Raw genomic sequence first — 15,688 nt, 5'->3', positions numbered from 1 at the left:
GAATTGCGATTAGAGGAAGAGATGTCCACACATAGTAAAAGAGGGGGATAGAGAGAAAATGGCAGCAGGGGTTCCGAAATGCAAGGGAGTGATGATGATGATGAAGATTCCCTCCGCAGAAGAGGGGAAGGGAAAATATAGGAGAAATGGACAATTAGCCGATAGCGAGAAAATCAGATCGAGGTGAAAACAAACAGGTTTATTCAAATCGCGCACCTCATTGAGCGGCCTCTTTCTCCCCGCTTCTCGAGTATGCGCGAGGTAGAACAAAACGACACAAATGTTTTGTCACTAGTCTCTATTGTTATGTACTCCTGTACGTGTTGGTCTCCGCACTATATGCATAGCCACACAGGTGATGAATTCGAGGTAATAGAAATGAAAAAGTTTTTGTTTTTAAAAAGAGCGGCCCTGATATCTTAAAATCATACATGCTCAATCAGTGACTCTGAAACTAATAAGGTTCAGAATCTAATTAGACCAGTTCAGATGATCGATATCCATGCATATTTAATATGTATGGATAGCAGTCATTGAAATTTGAATATTTTAACTTGCGAGTGACGACACGTCAATTATTTTAGATGAGTTCCTAAATAAAATTTTCCGGTTCCTCGCCCTACGATATCATGCAAATAACCAGAAAAAAAATTAACTTTTTTTGCAACTTTTTCTTGCAAAATTTCCCAAATTGGGCTATTTGCAAAGCTCTGAGAGTTTAAGATTTTATTGATTCAAAATTTTTACTTTGGTTACCAAAAACTCTGATGAAAACTACATCAAAACTCTTTGGGGACTGATTCTGCCAAAATAGTGATGCTGGTTATGTTCTTGTGAAATTTTTATTATGGTATTCAGAAATGTAAAAAAAAAAAAATTATTTGAAACATTTTAGTTTATTGTAGCTCACAATCAGGTAATTGAATTACCTTTGAAAAATGGTCCTAATTTCTGAGATCTTTTGGTTTTCCTTTAATTCAGAATTTTTCCTCAATATGATAATGACAAACCATGCGTTGGGAGTTGGTACAGAAAATTACAACACATACTTTTTCTGAAAATTATGCTCATATCTGTTCACGACTTTTACAAAAAATATCTCACTTTTCTAGGATTTAATAATAATAAATTGCTGCTTTTCCAACAAATGTCTCATCAAAACATGAATTAAAGCCCCAAAAAATGGGTTCTATCATAAAAATTAGGTTTTTTTCCCCCCTCAAAAAAGTGTTCCAGACATTTAGGCAGAAAACCCTCAAAAATAAGAACTTACAAAATATTATTTAGCCATCATTAATTGAATTAAAAATAATTAAGTCAGTAGGTAGAACACAGTATATACATTAATAGTCAGTTTACCCAGAGCACAAATGTAATCTGGTCTTCCGTTTGAAAAAGTCTCTCTGCAGATAGCAGGCAAACTTTCAACATGATACTTAGATAACAAGAAAATTCAAGCATTTACCATCGTCAATTCAAACTATGGAAGACAGATGGCAGCAAAAGCACAACACCACAAATATGTAGGGCCACACATATAACACACAGCACGTTCTGGCACTGCATTAAAAATTCTGCAGAAGAACGTGCACAAGGTGTATATACAGTTAAAGTAGTAGCTCCTCAAGCACAATAAAGACAATGCCGTATCACCAATCATAAATGTAATTCAGATTAGCAGAAGTATCCAAAACTTGAAAACAGTGAAAAATACCTGTATAAAAAATAATAATTTAATGAATCTTTATTACATTAAATAAATGATGGATTGATTGGGAAAAGTGCTAGCTTTTGGGAAGTCTCGTTTCAATGTGATAGAGATCTTTATCCTCTTCAGAAATCACTGCTGGTGCACCTGACATCAAATCCTTGCCTTCCATAGACTTTGGAAAAGCTATTACTTCACTGATGCTGTGGCAACCAAACATGATTGCCATGAGTCTGTCAACACCTAATCAGAAAAAAAAAACATATATATGACTTTATATTGAATTTTTAACAATATCTTACAAACTGTAGATGATTATCCTTACTGAAAATCATGAACACTTTAGCTAGAGATATAAATTCAAAAGTAGGAAAAATAAAAGTAGCTGGAAAGGTGATTAAAAGATTAGCAAATCATAGCATTAAAATGGAGCATAGCGTTCAAACTTAACTCAATGATATTAAATTGAGAAACTAAAGCTTGCTAAAATTTATCATCTATATATATAGGCCCATCTGTTATTTACCTAATGCGATACCACCATGAGGAGGACAACCACTAGCTAATGCATCTAATAAATGCTGCAAACTGCTTGAATCCTCCTGTGTAAAATAAAAAATATTTAAACAAAACATGGGTGAAATGAAGTGAAATATCAGAATTCAACACCAAGATACTATTGCATTACTGTGACACAACTGATGATTTCCTTGTATTAATTTACTTTTAAAAATATATATGTGTGTGTGTTCCGTTGAGCTTAATACAAGAAGCCAAAACATCCAGTATTATCTCATACTAGCTGTTATTTGTGAGATCTATGAAAGAATATTGTCCCCTGTATGCCAGAAGCATCAATGTGGAATTTTTTTTATATCATCTGGTTGAATACCTTATTTTGCAATCTAAGTATTGTTTGAAACGCAAATGCGTATCCTATTGAAACATGTTACAAAACATTAAAAAAAATAACTTCATGGGCAGAGTAAACATTCGAAGGTCATTTTCCAAGGACATTGCACTTTTATGCTTCTGGCATGAGGGAAACGATACGTATAATATATAGCAAAACTTATGTAACAACTTAAGGGGATCGGAATAAAATATTGTTATAGAATATATTAATGCTATGGGAAATGTCCCATGTGACTGGAGGGTATCTCATTATAGTAGAGTTTTATTGTACATGGTATATTATATAAAAATAAGCGAAAGAGATAGGAACATCAAGACCAAGAGTTCACATTGAAATCGCCAATGAAATTCAGACAGAATGCTTAATTATGTAAGGTCATTGTTTGTTAAAGTGCATGTCATAGCTCCTAGGAGGCATAACCAACCTTTATCAAAGGTATTGCAGTGAACTGCTGACATTTATGGTTAAGCCTATTCTGTGCTTTGAAGTGGCTCTTTTTTAGACTATTCTGGGTTACCCGGCGGTGACCTATTGGCTATAAATTCTTTGAAATATGGAGGACTAGGTTACCGTTTCAGTTAGTAAGTAAGTAAGATTATCTTGGTAAGCCGTAGATAACCATTGTCATGACAATGGAGTGGCAGGTGGCATAACCACTGATAAAGACATAAAAAGCTCTTACGCTCAGCTAAACTAGGAATAAAATTTCATTACTTTTAGAAAAACCAATGTGTAATTAAATTTAAATAAAAATATTTTATAAGTATATGTACATGAAATGTGAAATTGGTTAAATTCAAAAACCACATATCATTGACATTGTCATATCAACTACTAATGCAACACCATTACCCTAAGAACCTCTTCTAGTACATGTTTCTGCAAGAGGGGATCATGAATTCTAATGGAGCCACCACCAACTTCTTGGCCATTCAAAACTAAGTCATAATGTTGACCAACTGTCTGCAAAGAAACAAATCAGTTATCATTTATAAATCACTACATTTGCTGGCATATTGGACAAGATCTTTTTTATGTGCACACAATCAAACACTGAATATCAGAATATGACTCGTCCAGTTTTTACAATGCATTTTCCGAGGAAAAAAAAGGAAGGCATCTATTATGCATGCTTCACTACACATCAAGGTATGAAGGAATTCAATCAAGAATTTCAATAAAAAATGTTACTGTACCAAATAAAAATGAATGAATAAATGAAAATTTTATTGATCAGTACATATGTGCCAATCAAGGTTGGAAATACCGAGAAAAAATAACAAAATAACTGTTTGGAAAAGTGAATAAATGTTACATACAGGAGAAAATATTATCGTGTTCTTGTCAAGTTATATGCAGGTAATATAACTTGACAAGAACACAAAGAAAATGAAAAAAATATGCACCAGAATAAGCCCCAAATAAATACACGTATATCTCAATAAATTTCAAATAATCATTTTAAAACATTTCACAGAATTTTAACATGTTTTTACAAGACTTAATTCACATAAAATCATAGTGTTATTCTATCTAAATGAGTTCTAGGAAAATAATTTTTATACTTTCAAAGGATCTGTATATACGTTGTCGATGTGTTCAGGCAGTGGTGCTGTGAATGGGTGATGAGCCGATTCCAAAGAACCTAAAAATAATTTTTTATACATAGAAAAATATTTTTGAAATGTACAGAGAAGGTAGCCAAAAACTCAACATGAAGAATTTGAGAAATGTGAATGCAATAGACATAAAAACATGATATCAAAACACTCACCATCTTCAGATTCAAAGAATAGAGGAAAATCTGTAACCCATAAAAAAGACAGAGAATCTGATTTGAATACATCCACACCAAAGGATTGTATTAACTCTGCTCCCTGAATCCTGATTTTCCCCAGAACTGTATTCTAAATAACAAAAAAAAAAAAAAAAAAATTTAATAGTTGTGAATTTCGTTAACCTGAAATAACATTTTCTGCAAAACTTATATTTGGCCCTAACAGAGTTCTTTTAAAACTTTTATCAAATAACATAGAATTCGGTAAATGCAAAATAACTCTTCCTAACTTCCTCTGTCCTTTCAGATTTGTGATGATGAGGTACGACTGACTTTGAAACAAGACCCAACTGACATTTTCTGACAATGTTAGATTTCAAAACCAAGTATAAAAAAGAACACACCATATGATTTAATTTCCCTCGTTAATCAAAGAATCTTTAATCAGAATAATGTAAGCGAGAGATAAACACAGCTATGGAAATTACAATAGAGACATAATTAAATTCACTAAACCAGAAAGTTACTCACAACTTTGTTTTCAGGTCCCGCAGCCATCAAAATCAAATCATTTGGCTTTACCTTGAGAATCTCATTCACAGCTTTTTTTACATCATCTGTCACATGTTTAGCTAGAAACGAATCCCATGCCAATTCTTTCTTGATGCGCACTTCAATCAAGTCCTGGAATTTAGAGATGTACATCGTAATCTTCATTTACCTTAAAAAAACCAAGAGTATAAAAATAAACAATTTTTTATATTTGTATGCAATTTTGTTTCCTCTTAGTTTTGCGAAAGATGAAAATGTTTCTGTGCATGCAAAACCGGGAAATACAGGGGAGCAATGCCCTCAGTATCAATCACACAGAACAGAATATCTTATGTAGTGCATACATATCATCATGCCACCTCCCCCCCTCAGCCTTTTATGTCTATCTCTGCCTAGGAACCACAGGTGATATCTCAACATTCTGCAAGCAGAAAAAATGGGTCCATGCAAGTAAAACAAAAATAGGAGGGAATGTTGCTTGAATTTCAATATTTTTTATTTACGAGAAAAAAGAAAAGAAAAACTTACCGGTACACCTAATTCTTGAGCTCTTTGTTTCATATCTGCAAGGACTGATTTATTTATGAATTTCTGGAAAAAAACAAAGAAACATTAATGAATAAAAGAAAATAGCAGCATTGGATAAAATACTGATAAGCTACATTATAACTTATGTATTGTGTACGTGTGTGAGTGAGGGAGAGCGAAAATGTTTCTTCACTACATCATGATAGATTTTCTTTGGAAGCAGCCTCAATAGCAACATGTACAAGTAATGATAAGTTTTGAGGGGGGAAAAACACATTTCATACAAAAATACCAAAAAAAAAGCTCAGGTATTAAAAAAATTACTTACAGAACCAACTGGTAATGATATTGCACCTATGATACAGTTTTCATCTGCAAGTGCCTTGTCAAAAATTCGAATTCCTTGGCCAGCAAGAAAGGGGCTCAAATTGTGTATCTATGCAAACGAAGAAAAAAATAAATGGATTCTGATATAAATAAGAACTAAACATACATTCTTGATCATTCCAAATGATATCAACTGATATGTGGCTTTCATTCACTTATTAAAAATGTATATGAAATAAATATACACTTAATTTTTTTTTTTTCAAATATTTGATGCATCTGATAATGTTAAATGATACTGATTCTGCTAAACTAAAATTTTATATATTATGACTCTTTACTTCTATCATTTTTAAATGCACTAAAACCACAGAACTTACAGCTTATTAACACTGTGTTATTAATTAATAGAGATTTTCAGGGTTAATATATGGTAAAGCTAAAAATTATCATTGTCCCAATTTTTCAAATTCTTCTCATTCTGGCAATTCAACTTCTGTTAAAGTTGTATTTCCAAAAAAAGTTTACATCATTCATATTACTTTGGAATTTAAGAAGGGAAAAATGGTAAACAGTTGGAATAACTATTACCAATATTTCATATCGAGTGTCTGGCTTATCGGTTCCATACAATTTCATTGCATTTGCATATGTCATGCAAGGAAATGGTGTTTCAATCTTATGCTTATCTTCAGGCCAGCTGTAAGATAGAAGTTTCTCCACTAAGTCTCTAATACAGTCTGCTGTGGTGAAAGATGCTTCAATATCGACCTAAAAGACAAACTCATAAATATCTAAGAAAAAAATAAGATTCCTTAAACTTGAAAAATAGTCTAAAAAAAATTGTGGGTGATCAATTTTTGGACAACAGTCGAAAAGCAATTGTTTAATAAATTATAAAGCATGAATTAACTCTTTGAACTAACCTGAGTAAATTCAGGTTGCCTGTCACTTTTTGTTCCCTCATTTCTATAACATCTGCATATTTGGAAATACCTGTCAATTCCACCAACCATAAGAAGCTGTTTAAACTGAAATATTGGTGAAAATTTATCTTACAGCTAAGTAAGAAAAAAGAGAAATGTAAAAAAAGTACACATCTGTAAAGCACTTTTTGAAAGAAACATAATTCACTTTCTGGTACTATGATACTAGTTATGAAATATTTATGGCAACATTACTCAGCCATTAAGGCTGTCTTAAAAGCATCTAGGAGTCCTGGCAAAATGATATTTCTGAAGCCTCCCCCTACCTGGCTAGAAATTCCTGCATACGAATGTACATGTTTATGCTTACTTTCCATTGTTTAAATTAGATATTTTCATGAGGCTCCCTGACCATACCCGGTCGGACCCATGCGTTAAGATGGCACTGACAGCTAGTGACTAAGGCATAACTTTTTTAGCATGGGGCGTTCACACTGGTAACTGGTACATAAGTACCCTGAACCCAGCTCTTTTTTAACATTTTATTAATGGGGTATCTGCTGGGCCATAGTATGTCTTTTCGGGCCAGAGGCAGACTTTTCTCTTAGGGGAGGCACTTCTTGAAAGGGTTGTTATTATGCAAAATAAGTGAAAAATTTTTAGGATCCCTATCTGGCTCATGGCCCTGGGGTAGTGCCCCAGTTGCCCATGCCTAGTTATAATCCTGAGTTTCTGGCCCACCAGTGAAGTGAAAAACTGTTTGTCTATCAAGGATTATGATTCCAACAAAACTGTTTGATGAAAGTCTCACAAAATGACCTGCCCTGAAGAATAGGATAAAAGTTTTGGAGAAAAAAAAAAATTTCCAGCTTGATTAGACCATAAAATATTTGGGAAAAAAATTATGATTGATATGGTGAGAGTTTTAAAAAGAATTATTAATTGCAAAGAAAATTGAGAAGGTTTTCAAAGACATTTATATTTTCTCAATATATAGAGTAGTTATAAACTGACCACTACTCAGATGTAGGTAGCTCCCATTCTGATGGAGGTATTTTGATGAAACTTGGTATATAGGATATATGGACCATGGGGAAAATGAAGATTCAATATAAAAAAAAAATTCAATTTTTGACCTCCAGGTGAAACAGTGGCACTTTTTTTTTATCACACTTATCTTTTTTCCATGCTCCAAATAATGTATATATGCCAAGTTTCAATGAGCTACATCCACCACAATGGGCACTACACACATCAGAGTAGTGTCATAATTTAACTGACACTACTCTCCAACCAATGTAGTGCCTGTTGTGGTGCACGTAGTTCATTGAAACTTGGGATATACACATTATTTGGACCATGGGAAAAATATAACTGTGATAAAAAAAGCGCCAATTTTCCACCTGGTGGTCAAAAATTGAATTATATTTTTTTATATTGAATCTTTATTTTCCCCCATGGTCCATATATCCTATATACCAAGTTTCATCAAAATACCTCCATCAGAATGGGCACCACATACATCTGAGTAGTGTCAGTTTATTTATAACCACCCTGTATTCGAAAAACAAGTCATTCTCTAACCATGTTTAGACATATTTTACAAATTCGAATAGATATGACTTTTTGATGAGTCCAAAACAAAATACAGATGAATGCTTTTCTTCCCTATGATTCATGTGGAACAAAGAACACTTAAATTGCAATAATTGAAAAATTTATTTTAATTTAATGCATAAAACTAGACTGAAAAACTTTTGAAAAATATGTTGATAAATGTGGGGAAAATATTAGTATTTTTTATTAGTTTAAATGTAGCATATATTTTTAAGTAGATAGGCAAATATCTCTATAGCCTATTACTGAAATAAATGTTTTTAAGAAATGGATAAACGACGCAGAGGATAATTCTGATAATGTTACACAAAGAATAAGCAAATAAAACTAACCTGCTGTGGACTCTGAACCAATGTATAACATTTACCAGGATATTTCGTTGGCACAATAAATTCTTTGGCACCCTGAAAATATTAATACACAGGAGCAACTGAAAATTGTTATTATAATGGACAATTAAAATCAAGAAACAAGAATTTATATTTATTAGATATAAATGGAATATTAATCGATAAAATTTAAAGAATGGACATGGCATATTGCACATGTATATAAATGTAAATTAGGAAATGATTTTTAATATAGTATATCTCACCCCTGGTGTCCCACGAAATAAAGTTGGTGTCTCGACTTCGACAAAATCTGCGAAAATATTTATTTTTGTTTATTAAAAAGTGTGTTGAAATCATATCACGAATTTATGCTATTTTGAGGGAGAAGGAATAACATAGGATCACAAATCACTCACTATGATGATTATGTAAAAAGTCTCTCATCTTCATAACGACTTTAGATCTTGTCCTCAATATCTCTTGAGATTGCGGATGTCTCAAACTGATATACCTGTATCTCTGTTTTACTGGTTCTTGGACCTATTATTAAGTAATACAAATTGTATGGATAATATATCATCATAAGTATTGTACGTAAAAAGAATTTATTACCATTATTTTTTACTAATCAAACTATAACATACCTTCTCATATGTTCTGGAAGTGAATGGAAGATTTGGAATGCAGGTGTTTAATATTGTCACCTCGTTTGCTATAACTTCTATTGATCCTGTTGACATTCTCTGCAAGACAAAATGCACAATACTGATCAAAACTTTGCAACATATCTGATAACTGGTCCTTTTCCACTTGCTACATCGTTTTCAAGTCAGTGCCATAACTAGCCATTCTTGTGCCATGTGCAAGAATTTGCATTTAGGCCATTCTTGGGCCTCAGAATAACCTTTTTAGGCTCATTCTGGCTCGCCCCTTTCAAGTGGGTCCTGAGCGGGTGCACCTGTTGCACCTGCCTAGTTATGGCACTGTGTAAAGTATTTATGAATGTCTAAACATGTTCAAGTGGCATACTGAATGGAATGCCTACAAAATTTGGCTCCATTTTGGCTGTGTTAAATTGTAAATAGTGCCTTCATGGCAATTCGCTGGATAGGGCTAGTTTTTTTCTGTCATATTTAAAACCTTGAGAGGGAAATTGGGCTAGGTCCACATTGAAATTGAAAAAAAAAAAAGTTTATCATAGAAAACAGCAAAATCTTAAAATTTCATAAACAAGTACATGAATAGATGATAGCATGTGCAAAATATTGCAACTATTAACCAAAATTATAGGTACAATACCAATTCACGAGCAATTTACATAAAATATAACCACAATCAAGGTTATATATTAAAGTTGTATACAGTCATAGAAGAACCTGAGTGGTTAGCATATTGTACCGGATAATTTTCCACAAGACTTCAAAATTGCAAAACAAGAAGCGGTTTGACGGACAAACACAGATTTTAGAGAGATATAGATGGCTTTTTTCTCAGCCAGAGATATCAAGGAAACAGTTATTTTCCGGATATTATGCTGAGGTGAGCTCGGAAAGAAAAGTCATCACGTCTCCGCCAGGACTCGAACCCAGGCCCTCTTGCATAGAGGATGCCCAGGCCTCTAGCATGCTTGCCCGGTATGCAAGAGGGCCTGGGTTCGAGTCCCGGCGGAGACGTGATGACTTTTCTTTCCGAGCTCACCTCAGCATAATATCCGGAAAATAACTGTTTCCTTGAAACACAGATTTATTTACAGAACAGCAATTTACACGTATTTACAGGCTAATCAGAGAGCTAACAACTTCTTCGTACAGTTTAAACACAACTGACTGAATCTCCTTGTGCCTCTCTGAGCCTGTCTAGCCTGCCATCTTGTGAGCGCCGCACTATTTATAACCCCGACGGAAACTTTGAGAAATAGAACATTCCACAAAATTCTATCTTACAGTTTCCTAGTCGGCGGCGCCACCGTACGGAGGGGCCGAACCAATGTCTGGAGGGCGGGGCTTTCTGGAATACTCTCAGCAATAGCATCTTCCTCTGATGAACCAAAACCGGCATCAACCAATTTCGATATTTCTGAGAGCCATCGAACAAATCGCGCCATCTATCGCCTACAGATCATAACAATATCAATCTACAGCTAAGCAGATTTCAGTCAAAACCTCTGTTTAAGCCATAACTAGGATTTTTGGCGTCCAGGACAAACATGATTCAGCCACATGTGGGGGTGGCAAATAAAGTTGTGGGGGCAAATATTATTTTTGTCCCCACAACTTTAAGGTTTGATAATTTTATAAAGTGTTTTTTGTTGCCATCTAAAATCGTTGCAAAAGCCATAGATATACACTTCTAAGCTACTTTTACAGGTGATGGGAGCAGTTCAGGGATCAAATATATGAAGGTGCAAGAGAATTCTGCCTACCTTTCAAAGAAAAACAAGGAAACGAGAAAGAAAACGTAACAACAAAGGGAAAAAATACAAAACCTTAAAACCTTCATGCTAAAAAAAGTAGGCTTGTATTTTCAGGAGCCTACACAGTATTTACACTGAAGAGGGCAATGTGGAAGGTTCTGGGGGGGGGGGGGGGGTAGAAGCTTTAGATTTAGTGTAAGATCCTATGGGTTGGCTCGAGTTGGGGGTGATGAGAAAAAAAATTTATAGAAGGGGTGATGGAAGAAAATGTTCGCAAACTATGCTCTAACGCAAAGTGTGTTTCAAATTATAGGGTTCTATAACTTGCTCGGTCAAGCACAAGAAATTAAAGTACTTAGAGGATAACCAAAATGAGTCAAATATTATTAAAAGCTTACCTGGGTTATTTTACCTTTTGGTCGTTTTCGAGCTACACCTTTTATCTGCACAACTGATTCTATTGGTAGTGAATTCACAAAATTTTTTGTCGTCATATCCTGTAAATTACAGAAACATTATTTTTTTGCAATAAAAGGTTAGAAATTAAAATTGAATATCTTATAATAATGAGGAATCAAAAAGTAACATGGACAATTTTCAAAAAATCACGGTTCTAGATTCCAATTTCCTTCCCTCTGACTGAATATTATCTCCACACCAACCATCTTCAACTTATTGCTCGCAAGTACCACGGTGATCCTCAAAGCTCCAAGTACGCTCAATGTTCATGTTTGATTTAGTGATCGTGAGCACTTGATCAACGCTTCAATTAAATGCCCTGTAGAAATTGCATTAAAGGATTACAATTATGCAGATTTCCAGTATAGGTATTTAAAAGTTGGTATCGGGAGAGGCTTCTTTGTTTGATGATGAAGTGTATAGGCAACGCTCGCGACTGAAAAAAGATTGGAGACTCCTTATATACACAGAACATCACTAATTCTCATAGAAAACATTATCAGTGAAATTTATAATTATTTCTAACAAACAGTTCTTAACCATACATAAAGTTCTATAGCAAGTTTGCGGTGAATTAGAGTGCTCACGAAGAAAAGGATTGAACATGGCACATAGGTGTGATGAATTTATAAACAGTCATATGAAAATTATCTTAGTCTCAAATTCCAGTAAAGATTATAAATAAAACTAAGGTTAGTTGAGACAACAGGAAAAAAATACGCATTTTTATTCAAAATAATTGGGAAGCGGACAGGAACATAGGAATGTAAATCAGAATTAATTGGGTTAACATTGCTCCCTACAGAAATCAGCTTTGAATGTCAATTATTTATGTTGCTGTGGTGTCATCACAATTGTGTTATAACCAGTCATTTTAACCGAAACTTTACACAAAAACAAAACAAAAAATGTGCCAAGTAGCATGACTTTAACAGAAAAGCATCAACACAAGGAATCTATTTTGTATATTTAATGATATCAGCTGGGGAGTGTTAGTAAAATCAATTTATAAATGTCACTTACATGTTCGTCAAAGAGAATTTGAGTTGCTCCATATGCGTCTTTTAAAACGACGAACTTGTTAAATCTCTGGTACGAAATCCAGCCGCATAAAGTTACTTCCAATCCATCGTGTTTTTCTCTGAGTTCACCGCAATTATGGGTACGCCATGTGAAACTATTCATCCCTGAGATATAAGAATTACAGAAGTATTTGTAAAAAAAATACTCAGTAATATTAAAACAAAATTGTATTGTAATTTCAAAATATATATATTTTATCACAAAGGCGAACTCTCTGGACGACCAGACATGAGCATCACAACTCCACGACTCATTTGTGTAGATTCTGACCACGAGGTCCTGATGACGGCTCTCCATTGTAGAGCTGAAACGCGTCGACCATTCAATCAATTAAATTTCATTTGTCTTAAAAATGTGTCAATTTTTGTATAAATTGTATAAAAATAAATATATATATATTTGTATCATATTTATATAATTTATGGTAAATAATGTAATAAAAGCATCAGGATCACATCATAAAGCATACATGCTCAACCCATGGCCCGCGGGGCAAAACATAGCTTTCAAAGTCATCTGATGTGGCTGGTGACCTCAAACCTAATTTGTAAAAATGAAACTAAGTGATGTTTCCAGATCATTTGAGAGAACTACTCAACTGCAGAGCATGTAAGTGGACTGCGGCACATATGCAGATCATTTGAATGAACAGCGGTACAGGGTTCCAGTTCACTCAAGCAACCCTTGGCACATTTTCCGGACACTTGAGTGACTCATGGTGTAGCTCCACGTCATTTAAAAGGAGGCTTGTTGCACTTTGCCGGATCCCTTAAGTCAGCGGTTCTCAACCTTTTATTTTTTGAATCACTGAGCCCTCACTGGCCCCAAAGCAGAATATGCCGAAATGTGCGACGTACCTCGCAGAACAACCAGTGCTGTTGCAGAACAATCTGGAAGAATTTTAAGAAAAGTGTAGAAAAACGCTATTATGTAGATGCAAATTTTTACCGCAGAAAATTTTAAGTCTGCTGAGGGATCGTTGCAGAACGCAAAACATTCTGCTTTGGGGCTCACTGGTATATAACTTCTACGGTGGAGCCCCCGTAGGCCTATTTGATATTTATTCATTAAAATTAGTGATTTATTTTTATTATTCAAAAATATTTATAATTATATATATATATTTTTTTTCAAATTTACTGCCTTTATTTTCCTCGAGCGGCCGAAGTTACTTGCAATGCATTTCCAGAGCACTTATATGATCAGTGGTACTGTTTCAGATCACTTAATGTCTCATGGCACATTTACATATAATTTGAGCGAACCGCGGCACAGTTTCACATCACTTTATTAAGCGGCCTGTGGCACATTTTCACATCAATGATGTGGCCTGCATTCTCCCAAAGGTGGATATATTTTAATAAAATAAAAGGTTGATATTATTTTTAATGGAAAAGTACAACTTATGACCTGTTTAAACACTTGCCAAGTTTTTCCATCAAACTGAGCACAACTCCGGTCTATATATATTGCCATGAGTAATTTACTAACAAATGAGTTGTGTGGGAAGTGTACCTAACAGTTTTAGTGCGTTTCTAGTGTTGTGCATTAATTTTCAGTGCTGCCACCTATCTAAAACTGAAGTGTAAAGACTGAATATTTGTACCGCTGTAGGCTAGACTTTTCCATGAGCACTGACTACTTAATTACCTACATCAGGACAGGTTTTTGAGCTCTTGATGACTTAGAATTTAGGTAACTACTAACCTATGTGACACATGTAAACAGGCCTTCAGATCAAAGGTGTTCAACCTTCAGGAGATCGCAAGCCACTTCACTGATTTGAAAATGTGCCACGGGCCACTCAGTTGAGACATCAGGAACAGTGGTGCCAGTCACTTTAGTGATCTATAAATGTGCCATGGGACACACGTGTGATATTTTTCTTTCAAACCGAGAACAGCTGCGGTTCTATCGCCATGTGCAATTTACTACGAAGTGAGTTGTGCCGGAAGTGTGAGTGTGTATCTAGAATTGTGCCTGATTTTTCAGTGTTGACATCTATATTTAAAATTGTAAGAGAAGTGTAATGAGATTGAATATTTGCAGCTCTCTGTATCAAGACTTTTTAACAGGGAGACCGGCTCGCATTCGCGCCTCGAAGTTTAGGAACCACAGAAAACCAACTTGAGTGATCTGAAAACGTGCCACTTGAATTCATTTTCCAACAATTAGGTTCAACGTCACGGGCTACATAAGTCGAGTCCGAGGGTTACATTTGGTCCGCGGGCCATGGGTTGAGAATACATAACTTGGATCATGGGAGCTTTCATTTGTATCGATATCACATTTCCCGACAAAGTGTTGCGTCATTGATGAATACCGGCGATTATTATGAAAGTAAAGCCGGGTTTTCCTAGGAGCAGGTTTCCTGTGCCGCGCGCACCGTGATTCACTCAGCGCGACACGCCGTCCACTCGCCAACAAGAAGCAGCATGACTGTTTTCCTACAGAGCGCAATACGCCTGACGACAGCGCTTTACGTCGGGCGTGATTGGCCGACTGCTGCTGGAGGAGTAAAATGCGTCGTGCGCCGCGGTTTTGCCGATATTCTCTTCACTCTTGTGTGTTTTCTTTTCCTTCCCTTCAAACCGGAGCATGCAGACGACAGAGTGGCTGATGCCAAAGCCATATACTTTATATAGCCGCCCTGATCTGATGCGCCTCGCTAGGAAAACACAAACGCGTAGCGTGATTATGTAACACGTTTCTGTCGGCGCGAAATAGTCTAATTCGGTTCACGCTGCGCAACAAACCTATTCCGGCGTTAAGAAAACAAAATAATCACTATTACGTGAGCATAATCGGCGGCGAATGGTGCCACTGGCTGTCAGGGAAGAGCTGAGCACACGATAAAGTCTTTGCATGTTCAACATCCCTGGCGATTGTAAACAAACAAACCGGCAGTTAACCCTATAGGTGATAGTGATGATTGTGACTTCATACATAAGTAAAGAAAAAACTTATAACCATACGTCCCGTCTGAAATATAGTCAACAGTTGTTTTTTTTTAACAGTAATTTTTTCCTTCCCCGTTCTCTTTAGTTCAA

The 15,688-nt window shown here is 35.1% G+C and overlaps 1 protein-coding gene across 1 annotated transcript; it reads right to left on the bottom strand.

The window, feature by feature from the left end:
• Window positions 1-1,711: 1,711 nt before the first annotated feature.
• On the bottom strand, window positions 1,712-15,539 carry AspRS-m (aspartyl-tRNA synthetase, mitochondrial). Its single transcript, XM_089231308.1, has 17 exons — window positions 15,433-15,539; window positions 12,579-12,742; window positions 11,495-11,593; window positions 9,328-9,426; window positions 9,100-9,223; window positions 8,947-8,993; window positions 8,684-8,755; window positions 6,735-6,839; window positions 6,400-6,579; window positions 5,810-5,917; window positions 5,482-5,544; window positions 4,933-5,085; window positions 4,399-4,531; window positions 4,190-4,269; window positions 3,477-3,587; window positions 2,235-2,310; window positions 1,712-1,951 (listed from the first exon to the last, which is right to left on the bottom strand). The coding sequence occupies exons 1-17, from the start codon at window positions 15,512-15,514 to the stop codon at window positions 1,785-1,787; spliced, it is 1,863 nt and encodes a 620-aa protein (XP_089087434.1). The 5' UTR covers window positions 15,515-15,539; the 3' UTR covers window positions 1,712-1,784.
• Between the last annotated feature and the right edge of the window lie 149 nt (window positions 15,540-15,688).

This window comes from Pholcus phalangioides, unplaced genomic scaffold, assembly GCF_987345545.1.
Source record: "Pholcus phalangioides strain wild (caught in Gottingen) unplaced genomic scaffold, Ppha-v1.0 ptg000004l_1, whole genome shotgun sequence".
NCBI classification, from domain to species: Eukaryota; Metazoa; Arthropoda; class Arachnida; order Araneae; family Pholcidae; genus Pholcus; species Pholcus phalangioides.
Note: the sequence above shows the minus strand (reverse complement) of the source record. Positions and strands in the feature narration are given on the sequence as shown.

What these genes read in the sequence shown, in the direction of transcription:
- AspRS-m (XM_089231308.1), bottom strand. Translation starts at nt 15,514, where the DNA reads ATGTTGAACATGCAAAGACTTTATCGTGTGCTCAGCTCTTCCCTGACA. An exon ending in ACACTCGATATGAAATATTG is followed by an intron (nt 5,918 to 6,399) that starts GTAATAGTTATT and finishes TCGTTTGCATAG; the next exon opens with ATACACAATTTGAGCCCCTT. An exon ending in TATATACAGATCCTTTGAAA is followed by an intron (nt 3,588 to 4,189) that starts GTATAAAAATTA and finishes GTTTCTTTGCAG; the next exon opens with ACAGTTGGTCAACATTATGA.